Consider the following 14619-nt stretch of genomic DNA (forward strand, 5'->3'; position numbering starts at 1 on the left):
CTGTGTTTTATTGAAATCTGGAGATGAAGTCATTTTGCTGATTATATTATTATGCCTTCTTTCCTTACTCTCAAAGCTTCTCTTTTTTTTTTTTTTTTTTTTTTTGTGGTACGCGGGCCTCTCACTGCTGTGGCCTCTCCCATTGCAGAGCACAGGCTCCGGATGCGCAGGCTCAGCGGCCATGGCTCACCGGCCCAGCCACTCCGCAGCATGTGGGATCTTCCCAGACCGAGGCACGAACCCGTGTCCCCTGCATCGGCAGGCGGACTCTCAACCACTGCGCCACCAGGGAAGCCCTCAAAGCTTCTCTTTTCTTAAATGCTGCTCTAGCAGGAGGGTTAAATTTGGTGTATACCTGTTCTTTCTTTGTGTTCATTGAGCTCCTACTATGTGCAAGGCATAGTAGCTACGTAAATGGCCTTTGGAGTCTGGAGAAGAGCCTGGATTTTGGAGCTGGGCAGATGTTGGGCAAGTCCCTTAACCTCTCAGAGGCTCCGTTTCTCCTCCTTTCAAGTACAGATGATAGTCCTACCTTTGGGGAATAAATGGGTTACGAATGCAAAACTCCTGGAACAGTGTCTGCCACATCATAAGGCCTTGTTTAGCTCAACATACAATTCACTTCTCTGTATTTGACACTGTGCTAGGTGCCAAAGATACAAAGAGGAATCAGCCCTCTCTGCCCCCTGCTGTTCTGCACCTCCTCACCACCCCCCATTAAGTCCAGAGGCCCCGGATGCCATGGATGGGTTGACAGCTCTCTTTAGAGCCCTGGGCCTTAGCTGCAATTCTGGAGCCACAGGAAAAGTACCAAATGACATTCTGTTACACAGAGAGTCATAGCTCTAATTTTTATTTTCTCTTTTCTTAAAATTATTTCATAAGCATTTTCCTTTTAGAGCAGAATTGTTAAGGGTGCCAGCTAGAGCCAGCCAGCCTCAGTTTGATTTCTGGCTCTAGCATTTACTAAGTGACCTTGGGCAAGTTGCTTAACCTCCCTGTGGCCTAGTTTCCTTAACTGTAAAATAGGGATAATAATAGTACCTACTTCCTGGGGTTGTTCTTAGGATTAAACAAGAATTAATGTGTAGCTCTTAGTATAATGTCTAGCATGTAGTAAGAGCTCAATGGTCGATTATTAATATTCACTATAATGTCTTCATAGCCACCCTTACAATGACTTTATATGATTAAATTGAAGAGATTTAATAACAACTTTCTCTGATTTGGATATTTGGAGCATTTCCAATTTTTAAACACAAAAATTAAATATTATTCCTAAGAAACAAACACACAAAAATGTTATCTTGCACTTTAGAGATAAAGGCAGAACAGGAAATTTAAGGATTAAATGTTGAGTGGATCAACGTTAATACACTTTAATCACCTTTCCAAAAAATTCCACATTTTCTATACTTATTACAGGGTAATTAACTTGTTTTAGAACCTATGGTGGGGGTGATCCCTGTCTGAGGCAGGGAGCTGGCCTGGATTACTTTGGCAAGGCCTTCTAGTCTTTTCTCTGTGATTCTTCAGGCAAAGAAGCTGCATCAGCTTTTCTCTCCTAGTGCCATTGAATCTCTGATACAGCACAGCTTAGGGCCAACCCAGCATTTTTCAGCTATCACTTGGGATATCTGGTAGGGTGACTGTCAGGCCATGTCACCTGATGGGGAAGTTGTTTCTGGTTGTGGTCCTTAGGCCAACAAGACTCAAAGTTAGGGGCTTCCCTGGTGGCACAGTGGTTGAGAGTCTGCCTGCCGATGCAAGGGACACGTGTTCGTACCCCGGTCCGGGAAGATCCCACATGCTGCAGAGCGGCTGGGCCCGTGAGCCATGGCCGCTGAGCCTGCGTGTCTGGAGCCTGTGCTCCGCAACAGGAGAGGCCACAGCAGTGAGAGGCCTGCGTACAGCAAAAAAAAAAAAAAAAAAGACTCAAAGTTAGCACTGGTATAAATGAAATGAGCCTTCACAGATCGGACAACTTCTGTGTGCCAGGCTCTGTAAAAACATTCTCTTCAGGCCTCAGCTCAACTAAGTGAGACAGAATTCATTGGTCCCATTTTATAGATGAGGAAACTGAGGCTCAGAGTGGTGAAAGGTTTCTTTCAAGGTCGCACAGCTGGTAGAATCATGACCCAGATCTGTCTGACGCTAAAGATACAAGCTCTTCCCAGGGCACCACAGGATCTCTTTTCAATTTAATTCAATTTAACCAGCATGGGTCCATGCTCACACATATTACCCCTTGCTAAGCACTGAGAACAGAGAGAACAGCCTAATGGGAGAGACAGACACAGAAATCACAAGTTCTAGTATTCCCGCTGATGCAAGCCTGTGAGAAGTAATAAAATCACGTGGGCAGTTCTATTTATCCTGTTGTATGTATTTCTGAAAGCCATCCTTAATCCTTTTAGGAAGAGGCAGGGGAGAGATAGATTGATAGATCAGGACTATAATCAATGAACAAACAAATGGCAGTGGGAAAATGGGGAGGGGGAGATTAATTCCCACTCAGAGATCCAGAAGAGTCTCTTAGAGGATATGGTATTTGGGTTGGGGTTTGAAGGGCTAGAAAGATTCAGCAAAAGAATATGGAAAAGAGGCATGACCTGTCCCCTTCCTTCTCCAAGAGAAGTAAAAACAGAATCTTGATTTGTGCTTCCTAAATATTGGTCTGAAACCAGAATTCTGAATTCTGAATGGTTCTGAAACCAGAACCCACACACAGCCCTCCCAGTTTGCCCCTCCCCTTACATATATACATGGACCTACCAAGACACACTAATAGGTACTCACAAATGCAAAAACACACAGAAAATACACATAAAACACACATCAGTACACATGCAGATACTTAAAACATACAATATGCAAAAATAGATACTAGCTCCCATACTCATAAGCTCATACAAATACACATAATACTCATACACACAGACTCAAACATGTTTATGTTTTCATTACACAAGCACAAAACTATCCTCTCCCCACCCACTCCTCATGCAGGTAAAGAAGTGCATTTTTAATTCACATATACACGGGTTCGCCTGCAAATCTCATCGCCCCGTTCTTGTTGGAGGCCAGTGACTAATGGGAAGCCATACACAAAGCGAGCATCACGCAGGGGAGGCCAGGAATGGGTTGGCGGTGGGGCTGGGATTAAGCCCTGTCAGATGACAAACGCGCCCTGCCCGGCTGCCACTAGAAGCTGCTGAGCCGAGGCTGCAGCGCCTGAGCGAGCTCTGAATCCTGGGCGATGGTGCGAGGCTGCGCACCGGAATTCCAGCTTTACACAGGGTTGAGTGTCACCCAGGGTCAAGCTCTGCTATCAGACCCACCCCAAGAGGCAGGCGGCTTTGGGTACACGCAGGGCTGCGGCATGGGTCTTGTCCTAACAGTACACTGAGTGTAGTAAGCATAAATGAGGGTTTACTGTGGGCCAGGCACTGCGTTAAGCCCTTTCAATTCATTACTTAATTCTCACACCAGCTCTGTAAGAGGGGGATGGGGGCGTTGGGGGTGTCAGCTCTCTATTCACCCCTTTTTAGAGGTGAGAACACTGCGCTCAGGCCACAAAGCCACTCGGCAGGAAACTTGGAGCTGAGGTTCAACCCCATCCGATCCCACTCTCCCGGGCGTTTTAGGGTAAAGTGTGCATGTGAGCCTGTCTCCCCCACTCAGGAAGCTTGCATCTCCGGCTCCTGACGGGTCTCTTAGAACCCCCGTCCTGCCAGGCACAGCGCCTAGCCCACTGCAGGTGTCTGATGAGGGCGTGGGTCTTGGTTCGGTGAGGTCCTCAACAAGGACCTCAGTTTCCCCATCTCTGAAATGGGAATGCAGCGTAGACCTCGCAGGGCCGAGGCCAGGTGCTCTCGGGCAGCAGAGGGAATGCTGGGCTCCACATCCTCGCTGCAGCCGCCCTCACCCATCGCTGGGGTTCCAGCTCCGTCTCCACCCGAGCCCGGGCGCGCCGCCGGCGCCCCATTGTTCAAGAGGGCGGGGAAGCTCTCGAGAGCGGACTCCCCGCTCCGGGTCGCGCTCGCCGCCCAGTGGAGCAGACGACTTGGCCCGGCTTCTGCCGCTCGGGGCGCGTCCTTTGTCTGCTCCGTGGCGCCCGGTGCCCGAGGCCCGCGCCCCACTCCCTGGGCAGACAAAGCCGTGTCTGCCGTTAGCCGGACCGGCTGGTGCTGTGCTCGCACCACCCTCTTCCCGCCTTAGCACCGCCCCTTCTCCTTGACGTCCTCTGATTGGCCCGCGGGGCCACAAAGAGGCCGGGAAGCGGGTGGGTCACGTGAGTTAGCGTGGCCTCCCATTGGTCGGGTCAGGCTGCCAATCGGGGAGGGCGGGCTGTCCTCGCACGGCCCGGTCGCTCCCTCCGCGCTGGGGCCCGCCCGCGGGGCCGGCCGCCTGTCAGAGGGAGGTGGCGATGGTGCGCCCGGTGGCGGTGGCGGCTGCGGCGGCTTCCCTGGTCCGAGTGCAGGGAGGAGAAGATGACTGACCGACCGACTGGCTGAATGAATGAATGGCGAAGCCGAGCGCGCCATGAGGAGCCTGCCGAGCCTGGGCGGCCTCGCCCTGTTGTGCGCCGCCGCCGCCGCCGCCTCAGCAACCTCAGCGGGGAATGTCACCGGTGGCGGCGGGGCCGTGGGGCAGGTGGACGCGTCGCCGGGCCCGGGGCTGGGGGGCGAGCCCAGTCACCCTTTCTCTAATGCCATGGCTCCCACGACCCAGGCCCAGAGGACCGGACCCCCGCGCGCTACCGTCCACCGAGCCCTGGCTGTGTCCTCTTCAGCCCAGCCCCTGGCAACCACCCCTTCTCGGGCCAGTGCCGGACCCGCTCCGACCATCTTTCGGGCGCCACTCGGCTCCTCGCCGATCACACCTACTGCGGTGGAACGTACTCGGACCACCGCTCGGGCGACGACCAGACCCGCGCCGACCACCATCTCGACGACCACTGGCCCAGCGCCGACCACCCCAGTAGCGACCACGGTGCCGGCGCCCACCACTCCCCCGATTCCGACCTCCATTCTCCCCGGCGGCGGCAGCAGCAGCAGCGTCCCGCCCACCCCACCTGCCACCGAGGCCCCCTCGCCGCCTCCCCCAGGTGAGTCTCAGCGCTTCCTCGCCCGCCGGACCCTCCCAGCGGCTGCCAGTGCCTTTCCCCAGCCCTGGCCTCTAGCGTTGGGCTCTTGGCTGGAATGGATCATTTCTTGCCCCAAAGGTTCCCCGGATTTAGACTCTCAAGGGGAGGTCCAAGCTCCAGCTAGCCTGCCCCCCAGCCCCCAATCTGGAAAGTCTTTTGTCCCCCCCTTGGGCTGTGCTTCCTCGGGAGGGGGGCGGCTGCTGCGTGGAAAGGCATCGCACGTCCTTCCAAACAGGGCTCTCCGGCCTTTGTCAGACAGGGTGAATGGGCGCAAACTTTTGCGTTCGGTTCGCTCACCTTGCCTCTCCGCCTGGGTGATTTGGGGAAGTTTGAAAGCCAGCCCAGTACCTCCTGAAGCCAACTGGTCAAAAACTGAGTCTAAGGGATTCCTCCTACAGCTCCACTTTCCTTGTTCATTTCTCCTTGTTTATATAAATATCAGATGTGCATGTGACAGGTGGAAAAGATATTGAGAGGATTTTGTTTACAAACAGTAGTACAGACCACTTGAGGCCAAAAAAAAAAGACATTGTAATCCATGTTTTCCCTGCAAATAAATAGATTCAGTAGGTCATTTGGGGCAGGTGTGTATCTAGGTTGAGCACATTTATAAATTAGGTTAAATCCCTTCCTTGCACCATTTTTTTCCCCTTCTTCAATTACAAGGTCAATATATTTGGACAAATACACATTTTAAGCAGGGATGCCGGCTTTTTCCCCCTTAAGGGGAATGTTCAGTTTTGCTGATGCTAATAAAAGCCAATTTCTGTCTGAGTCCTCGTAGAAAGCTCTTCTTCCTGCTGATTGAAGTCTTCAAGCAAAGTTAGAGACAACTTCTGTTCTTTCCCCCTTGAGATCTAAAGTGGGCCTGGAACTAAACAAATAAAACGTACCTTGTCAAGATGTTAGTCAAGAGTTTCTGAATTCCTTTGCTTTGAGTTGGGGTTTGATTTGTCCAAACCATTTTGTCTAGCTGTATTTATATTAATGGATCTCTGACCTAATTCTTAGGCTCAGTGATTTACTGTGGAGTCAGGTATGGACTTTGGACTATAATTGAATTTGTAGAGAGTTTTCCCACATGATTATGAGCCTTAATACAGTCACATCTTGGATGGAGCTTGGCATTGACATAAGAAGGAATGCAGATTATTCACCCATAAAAAGCCAAGTTTGTATTTCTTCCAGCTTCAAGGGCTGTACTAACTAGCTGGATTTTGACTGTAACCTTTTTTGGCCTTCCTATAGAGAGACTGATATATTACTGAGAGGCAGGAAGCATGGAGGTTGAGAGTATGGACGCTGGAGTCCATTCTTAGGTTTGAATCCTAGTCCTGCCCTTTATTAACCGTGTAATCTTGGGCGGGTCGCTTAACCTCTCTTCATCTGAGAAATGAAGATAATAATAGTACTTAGCTCATAGGATTGTTGTGAAAATTAAATGATTTAGTACATTTATAAAGCTTAGAATAACCGTTGCCCGTGCAGAGTAAACAAGCACTGTGGGTGTGTGTGTTAGCTATCCTTATGACTAGGTCTTCTTCTTCTTCTTCTTCTTTTTTTTTTTGTGGGATAGAAAGCATTTGAGAAACCTAGTAGAGACTTGTGGTGATTTTTATTTGTTTTAGTAAAATATAGTAGAAAAGGATGAATTAGATTTTCCGAAGTTTGAAGCACACCATAGTTTTATGTAGGAAGATTGCTTATTTTGAATGGTTAGTATATAATGTCTGTGTAATTGATGTTATTTTACCTTAATAATTTTTGTATTGTTATTTTTAAATCACAAAGGTAACTTTTTCCTTTTTAAGTTGCTTTTTCATTGTGATAAAATATACATAACATAAATTTTACCATTTTAACCATTTTTAAGTGTACAGTTTAGTGGTATTAAGTACATTCAAATTGTACAGCCATCAACTACCATCCATCTTCAGGACTTTTTTATCTTCCCCAACTTAAACTCTGTATTCATTAAGCAATAACTTCCCAACCCCATTGCCCTAATTCCTGGCAACAACCATTCTACTTCCTGTCTCAGTGAATTTGCCTACTCCAGGTTCCTCATACAGGGGAACTCATACGGCATTTGTCCGCAAAGGTGACCTTTACTTGCAAAACTTACAAAGAACCAGAAGTCTACAAAGGAAAGAGTGAAAGTCACTCCTTTACTGCCTCCCAGTTCCAGTCAGTTCCTAAAGGTCACTACTGTTAGCAGTTTGATCTTTTCTCAGACATTTTTCTAGGCGTATATAAACATAAACACAGGGTTTTTAAAAATAGGTTTTAAAAACTCAAAATGAAATAATTATATATTAATTGTGTATGTTACATATATTAATTATATATGGTTATAGCAAGTCGTAGAGTTTTGCGACTTGCTGTATCCACTTAACTATGTATCGTGGACTGTTTTTTTCATGTCAGTACCTAAGGTCTACCTTATTCTTTTCAGCAGTTGCATTTTTCGTTGTAAGTATATACCATAACTTATTTAACCAATCCCTTGTTTATGGACACTTAGATTGCTTCTGGGCTTCACTTTAAAAAGCCCAGGGAAGAATGTGTTCTTGTTCGGTCCATCACGTATATGTTATATTCTCTAATACTTTGGCTGGAGTTTTGTAGACTCCAAATCAGTTTCAAGAGAAGTAAAGCTGGATTGAGTAATATTTGCCATCTGAGCTGTTCAAGGCTTTTAGTAACTTCCATGGACTACCATATATCTATGTCTGTGGTGGTCTTTGAGCAACAGAAGTTTTAGAAGGATGTCCAATTTTTGTAGCTCTCCTGCGTTTTAAATTTTTCATAGCTTGTAGTTTTCTGTGAATTCACTATGGATTGCCCGTGTCTAGTTCTCAGAAGCTGAACTGCCTCTGTGGGCCTACTGATGGGCGATTTTAGCTTTACAGTAATGTAATCGAGTATGGCCTTTCTATCTGAGCATGGGTTCTAGTCTACTTCAAACAGTAAACGCATCTCTTTGACAGAAGGAAAACTTCTAACTGAATTTGAGAGACCTAGTTAGGTTGGCAAAGTTGGATTCTCTGGCATTTGGGAAGACGGGTACAGGGTGTTTTATTTTAATGTTCCTGTAAGGACTGAACACTGTAGATAATATATTACGTGTTTGGATGGGTCTTCTAGCTGCTCTTTGAATTAATAAGAATTTCTTTCAAGGAGGTCTAGCTCAGAGCTCTTGCCTGCCCCTCAATTAGGGCTGTCTTTTGTTTGTAGGGACACTGATCTGCAAACTGAAACTAATTGCCCAGCAAGCAAGCATTTTCCTCCCACAGACCTGGCAAAACATTTGACTGATTGGTTGGCTGGGTAGGACATTTTAAGAAGGGTGAAGGCAGAAGCTGTGATACTAGAGAATAATAGTTATCAACAGTAAGAGACCGAAGAGATGACAAATGTTTGATTTTTAAAATTATGGACCTTCAGGGCTAGATACGACTTTAGAAGCCACTGCGTCCTAATGTGGCTCTACGTTGCAAGAAACACTTCCGTGGACTTAGCTGAAATATTTCTCACTGTGGTTAACACCAGCTGGTTCTGGCTCTGCCGTTTGGGGCCATACAGAACAAGTCAGCTCTCTCTGGGCCGTGACAGTTCTTCAGGGATCTGCAGACAGTGATCATGTTCCCTCTGAGTCTGGACTAAATAACTTCAGCTCCCTCAACTGTTAATGTGAAATGGTTTCAGATTCCCTTACTATCCTGGTTACCCCTCTTCTGGACTTTTTCAGTTTTTCTGTGTCTCTCCTGGAGTGTTGAGCACAGAGCTGAACGTATTGCTCCAGATGTGCTCTAACCAGCTCATAGTAGAGAGGGTGGTTACCTTGTTCTTTCTGGATGCTGTACTACTGTTGATGTAGTTAGTTCCTAATCACAGTAGCTTTTTTAGCAGCCACATTATGTAGTTGACTCATTGAGTCCATTAAGATAGTTAAGTCTTCTTTTTCTTCTTTTAAAGACATGGAGTAGATGAGTCTTTCTTCATTCTGGACTTGGAAACTCTTGTTATTTTCTTAAGTATAAACTGAGACATTTGCCAAGCATGTAAGGATTTATTGTGTTAGATTCAACCCATCATTTTGGATCCCGAGTCTGTCAATGTACCCCACCCAGTTTATTCACATTCACCTACAGGGTGTTCCTATAGACAGATTCTAAGGACAAGTTAGGGCAGGTTGTTCTTACCTCATAGGGGAGAGTACATTTATGGATGATAAAACAGTTTGGAAGGGAAGGAATAATGATTTAGATTAGTTCTCAAGGGTCTCTTCCAGCTGTAAAGTTCTGTGATGATTTGGTACACATGATTCAGGGCACATGAATGCCCCCGAAATAAGCCTTAATCATTTCTTTGTGATCTAAGTTAAGAGAATAGGCTTTTTTTCAAGCAAGTCCTAGAATTTAGAGTTTGAAAGCTCTGACTACTGTGGCATGTAAATAAAATATTGTGAACGGATTTTATTTGAAAGGAGCATTCTGGGAATTCAGGGCCCTCCTACCTGTACTGGGAAATGTTTTCTTCGTCCTAAAATTCTGTACAGCTAGGTTCAGGGTGTCATTTGCTTATGGTTATTTAAGAAGATACCATTCATTTTAAGGAAATAGAAATTGTTCAGGCTTCAAAGATAATGTATGTTCATAATCTTTTATCAACAACCTGTGGGGCTGGGTGTGTTTCAGAATTTAGAATTTTTCAGATTTTAGGAAGTTAATAAATACACCCCAGTGAAGTCTAGGGCAGCATCCTGTAATCAAACACATGAAGATACTCGCAGCAAAATGCATGTATATTCACACTGAGTGGGTTTTTTTTTTGTTTTTTTTTGTTTGTTTGTTTTCGGTACGCGGGTCTCTCACTGTTGTGGCTTCTCTCGTTGCGGAGCACAGGCTCCGGACGCGCAGGCTCAGTGGCCATGGCTCACGGGCCCAGCCGCTCCGCAGCATGTGGGATTTTCCCGGACCGGGGCACGAACCCGTGTCCCTTGCATCGGCAGGCAGACTCTCAACCACTGCGCCACCAGGGAGGCCCTGAGTGGGTTTTTTTAAAAGCTATAAATAGCCTTGCATTTGTTCAGGTCAGGTTTTGCTGCCAAATGAATAACAGAAAAATTTTTGGTTTTTTGGATCTTCTGGTATTTACATCAGGTCTGAGGGACTGTGGACCACTGTAATAGTAATTGCAAGCACATATAGTACTTACTATGCTACAGGTACTGTTCTAAGTGCCTTACGTACATTACCTTACTTAATCCTCACAACAGTTAGGTATAATCGAGTTAGGTACTATTACTATCTTCATTTTATAGATAAGGAAACTGAGACTCAGAGAAGCCCAGCTATGGTGGAGCCTAGATTCAAACCCAGCCTTTGTGGTTCCAGAATCCATATTATTGGCATTTAAAGAAATAGTTACATAGAGGATAAGAGAAGGAAACCATTTTGCTAAAAATATTTGCCCTTGGATACTAGTCTGAAAATTTTTCACCTGTTCTTTGGCATTTACTCTCTTCATTCTCTTGTGTGCTATTTAGTCACCTCCTCAAAATTTCTGTTTTACAATGTTGTACAATTATAGCTCTAACTCTTCCTTTGATTAGGTTCTAATATGGTCTGCGATAGGGAGGATTGTCTGTAGTCTTTTTAGGGCTAGGCCCAGGGATGTCTCAAATTCACTATATCTTATTCCTGGCCTGAGTGCCTAGCTTTCTGCAGAAATTCCTTAGTCTGATTAGTTTCTGGAACAGCACAGTTAAACTCTAAAGCATTAGTTTCAAATCTACTGAATTATGTCCCCAGGAAGCCTTCTGGCTAGTTGAAAATTTACACATTGAAATAATCTAACTAGGTCTTTTTATCTTGATTTTTTTATAAAGATCCATAAAATTAAAGTGAGCATTACTTTTCATCTCAGCATTTCTAAGCATGTATATATTAACTTCCAGACATCTTGGCACCCTTATAAAAAGAATAGAAGAAAAGTATCATGGTGCTGTTTTTACTGATGGGTAGATTATGGGTAGAGAGATTACTGCTCTAGGGCACTTAATAGATCAGAAGAGAATAGAAATATAAGATCTGTTTGGCTGAAAGACAGTGTTAGATGATATTTTTAGTTAAAAATAGCTTTAATTCATGCTTTTTGCCTTGATCTTTATTTTTGTTTGTTTTCTTTAGATATAATATAAACATCTTTAATACTAATGTTGAGATTATGTTATAGGTATCTCTTCTTGGTCACTTATTCTTTTTTTCAAGTATGCGTTTTGGTTTATCTGTTTTTCACTAGAAACAGCTACCCTAACTGCACTGGTAACTTTGAAGGGAGATATTTTAAAAATTGTCATGAAAAAGATAAAGATTATGTCTGGATACATATGTGTTTGAATCACAGTGAAGGTTTACTCAGCTCTTTTTAACTGTATCTTTTTAAGTACATGTGATAAATGTGTGTCAGAATAATCCCTCTAATAATGCCACTGTTCCACAGATAAGTATTACCGTCTGAAAAATCTTTCCCTATTACTTTTTCTTCCTTAAAATAAAATCTTCTGTTCTTCTTGCTCATTTTTTTTTTCACTTTAAGCTCCTCTGTATGTTCTTCTTACTCCTGTCTCTTATTCTGGGACCCATCCATTCTTTCATGTTCTTTAAGGAACCAAATTATCCTCTCAACTTAACAATTTCCCATTTGTCCTCCTTCAATGCCTCCTCAAAGCCTAATTCTTCCAAGAAGTCTTTCCAGGGGAACAAAAGGTCCTTGAAGACGTTCTGGTAACAGGGTGCACAGGGTTGAACACTTTGCACTCAGAACAAAACCTGTCTTTCTTTGTGACTTTGACTTTTTCCCTATGAATTTGTTTTTAAAGTCTGTTTAACTTAGATTATTAAGCCCACTTGATAAGAAAATGTCATAGTTTATACAATATTCAGGATATGGTATTAATTCTTTCTTTTAGAAAAAAATGAAAGAAAAGATTTTCTTTTTGTTCTGGATCTTCTTTATTGTCCAGTTTTTGTTTTTGTTTTTTTTCCTTCTCCTGAGGAACAATACAGAAAAAAAAACCTGTCATAACAGAAGTTATCTGCCTCCAAAAAAAAAAAAAATCCAGTACTTTGAACAAGTAGCAAATTTCTTTTTCTATTTATGAATAATATGAGCTGTTTTTGTTGGGTAGGTGTATTTGGGCTAAACAGCAATATAAAAGGTTTAATTTGGTTGAGAAGCAAATATTTGATCTTTTGAATGATAGAATTTCCCCTGTAGAAATCTAATTAAAGTTAATAGTGAACAGAGTGCTTCTAATAATTAACAGGTATGCAGTGCTTTATGGTTTACAAGGTGCTTTTAGAATCTCTGAGACTTTGGCATCCATATTTTGTAGATTTCTGGGTATTATATGAGTCAGTAAAACCTCAGATTCTGACCTCTGTTGGTACTTATGTTGGTGAATATAGACGAAAACTTTATAGGTTTTTGGTGGGTTTCACATTTGGTATTTTGTATTTCAAACTGTTGTCTTGGGGAACTAAGATCCCACAAGCCGCATGGTGTGGCCAAAAAAAAGAAATCAAACTGGTGTCTTTTCTTTTCCTTTTTATTTTATTTATTTATTTTTTTGTCTGCGTTGGGTCTTCGTTGCTGTGCATGGGCTTTCTCTAGTTGCCACCAGTGGGGGCTACTCTTCGCTGTGCACAGGCTTCTCATTGCGGTGGCTTCTCTTGTTGCGGAGCATGGGCTCTAGGCCCGTGGGCTTCTGTAGTTGTGGCACGTGGGCTCAGTAGTTGTGGCTCACGGGTTCTAGAGCGCAGGCTTAGTAGTTGTGGCTCACGGGCTTAGTTGCTCCGCGGCATGTGTGATCTTCCCTGGCCAGGGATCAAATCTGTGTCCCCCGCATTGGCAGGCGGATACTTAACCACTGTGCCACCAGGGAAGTCCCAAACTGTTGTCCTTTAAGTTTATTTTGTTGAATGTAAATCTTTGACTGGTTTAACTGTCCATATTTACGGGATGGAAAAATAGCATTTGGGGAAGAGGATTGCTTACTTTATATTTTATTTCCTAAGTACTATATGGGGCTGAATGTTATGGAAAGAGCCCAGTAATTGAAAGTAAATGGTGATGGAGGTAGCAACGCAAACTACAGAACTTGATTGGGAGAACTCATGTAAATTTCATTTCTTCAGATGGAAATATTACTTACTTCTTTCCTAGTGTAGGAATCTGTTTGGAATTATTTTAACATACTTGTTCTGTTGCCTCAAATCAGTGTGAGTAGCAAAGGAACTTGGTACTCTCTCACCTCTCATTACCAATCTAATATTTAACGCTCTGGGAGGAAAGGTAATTAATGTTAACTGAGCACCTATTATATGCCTAGTTACCTACCAGGATTTTTTTTTTTACTTACATCATGTTATTTAATTCTTAGACAAAGCAGTAGTTAAATATTATTATCCTTACTTTATGGGTGGCAAATACTGAGATTCAGAAAGAGAAAGCAGCTTGCTCAAACTGTCAGGCTTACGAAGTCCATGAGGGCAGGGACTTCTGTTTGTTCTGTTCACAATTGTATCCCCAGCGTCCAGCCCAAAATAGATTCTGAATAAAAATTTAAGGATTGAATGAGTGAAGAAGAAGGAGTGGTTTGTAGCTACACTAGATGTGTAGTGTATTCTTGAGGAAAATAATGTAATCTCATGGCCTTTTCCTTAGTTGAGAAATGAACTTTTCTCCTTTTCTCCATTACTCATAGGAATAGTATGAGAACCTACTTAGGCAAGTGGAGTTCTTTGAGATCTAGCAAATTACATTAATTATTCATTTGTTGTTACATAACTTTGTCCCTTCTATTTTTCTTAAAGGAAGAACAGCAATATACAGATGTACATCTGATGCCTTTTGTAGAAAAAGTAGCTAAAGTTGGAAAAGCAGAGCCCTTGTATGTAAGACATGGGACCCTAAGGTCTTTCACAGTTCTCTTACTGGTTCTGTAATCTTGGGCAAGTAATTTCATCTGTAAAATGAGAGAGGCTAGATTTGTTGTTTCTAAACTGTATTATTTGGGAAGCCAGGGTTCCTTAGATGTGTTTGGGAGCCAGTATAGGGACTCAGGAGGCCAAGTGGGTCTACTTCCGGGCCCTCCACCCCCACCCTCACCTCACACCCCCGCATCACCGCCCACACTTCAATCAGCTCCACTCTCATCTGGTTTATATATTGGGTTTGTTTTTTTCAGTAGAGATATTTGAAATAGGAATTTTTCTACTCTAAAATTCTATGATAAAGAAATTATGGTAATCTCTGAACTATTATGCATCTATTAAAATGCTTACATTATGTTAAGTAGCAGTATACATAGAGGGAGAGAAATACACCAAAATATTAAGTGGCTAAAGCTAAGTAATGGGATTATGGGTCTTTTTAATTTCCTTCTCTGTGTTTCTTTGTAT

General features: G+C 43.6%; 1 protein-coding gene across 1 annotated transcript in view; it reads left to right on the forward strand.

Moving 5' to 3' along the window:
- Window positions 1–4521: 4521 nt before the first annotated feature.
- Window positions 4522–14619, forward strand: part of MEGF9 (multiple EGF like domains 9) — a gene marked incomplete at both ends in the record, with an annotated part of 77789 nt that continues 67691 nt past the window's right edge. The window contains one exon of the mRNA XM_079705826.1: window positions 4522–5110. Within this exon, the coding sequence (XP_079561952.1) occupies window positions 4522–5110 (589 nt within the window). The remainder of the gene's footprint in view (window positions 5111–14619) is intronic.

This window comes from Hyperoodon ampullatus (genome assembly GCF_949752795.1).
Source record: "Hyperoodon ampullatus genome assembly, chromosome: 6".
Lineage (NCBI taxonomy): Eukaryota > Metazoa > Chordata > Mammalia > Artiodactyla > Ziphiidae > Hyperoodon > Hyperoodon ampullatus.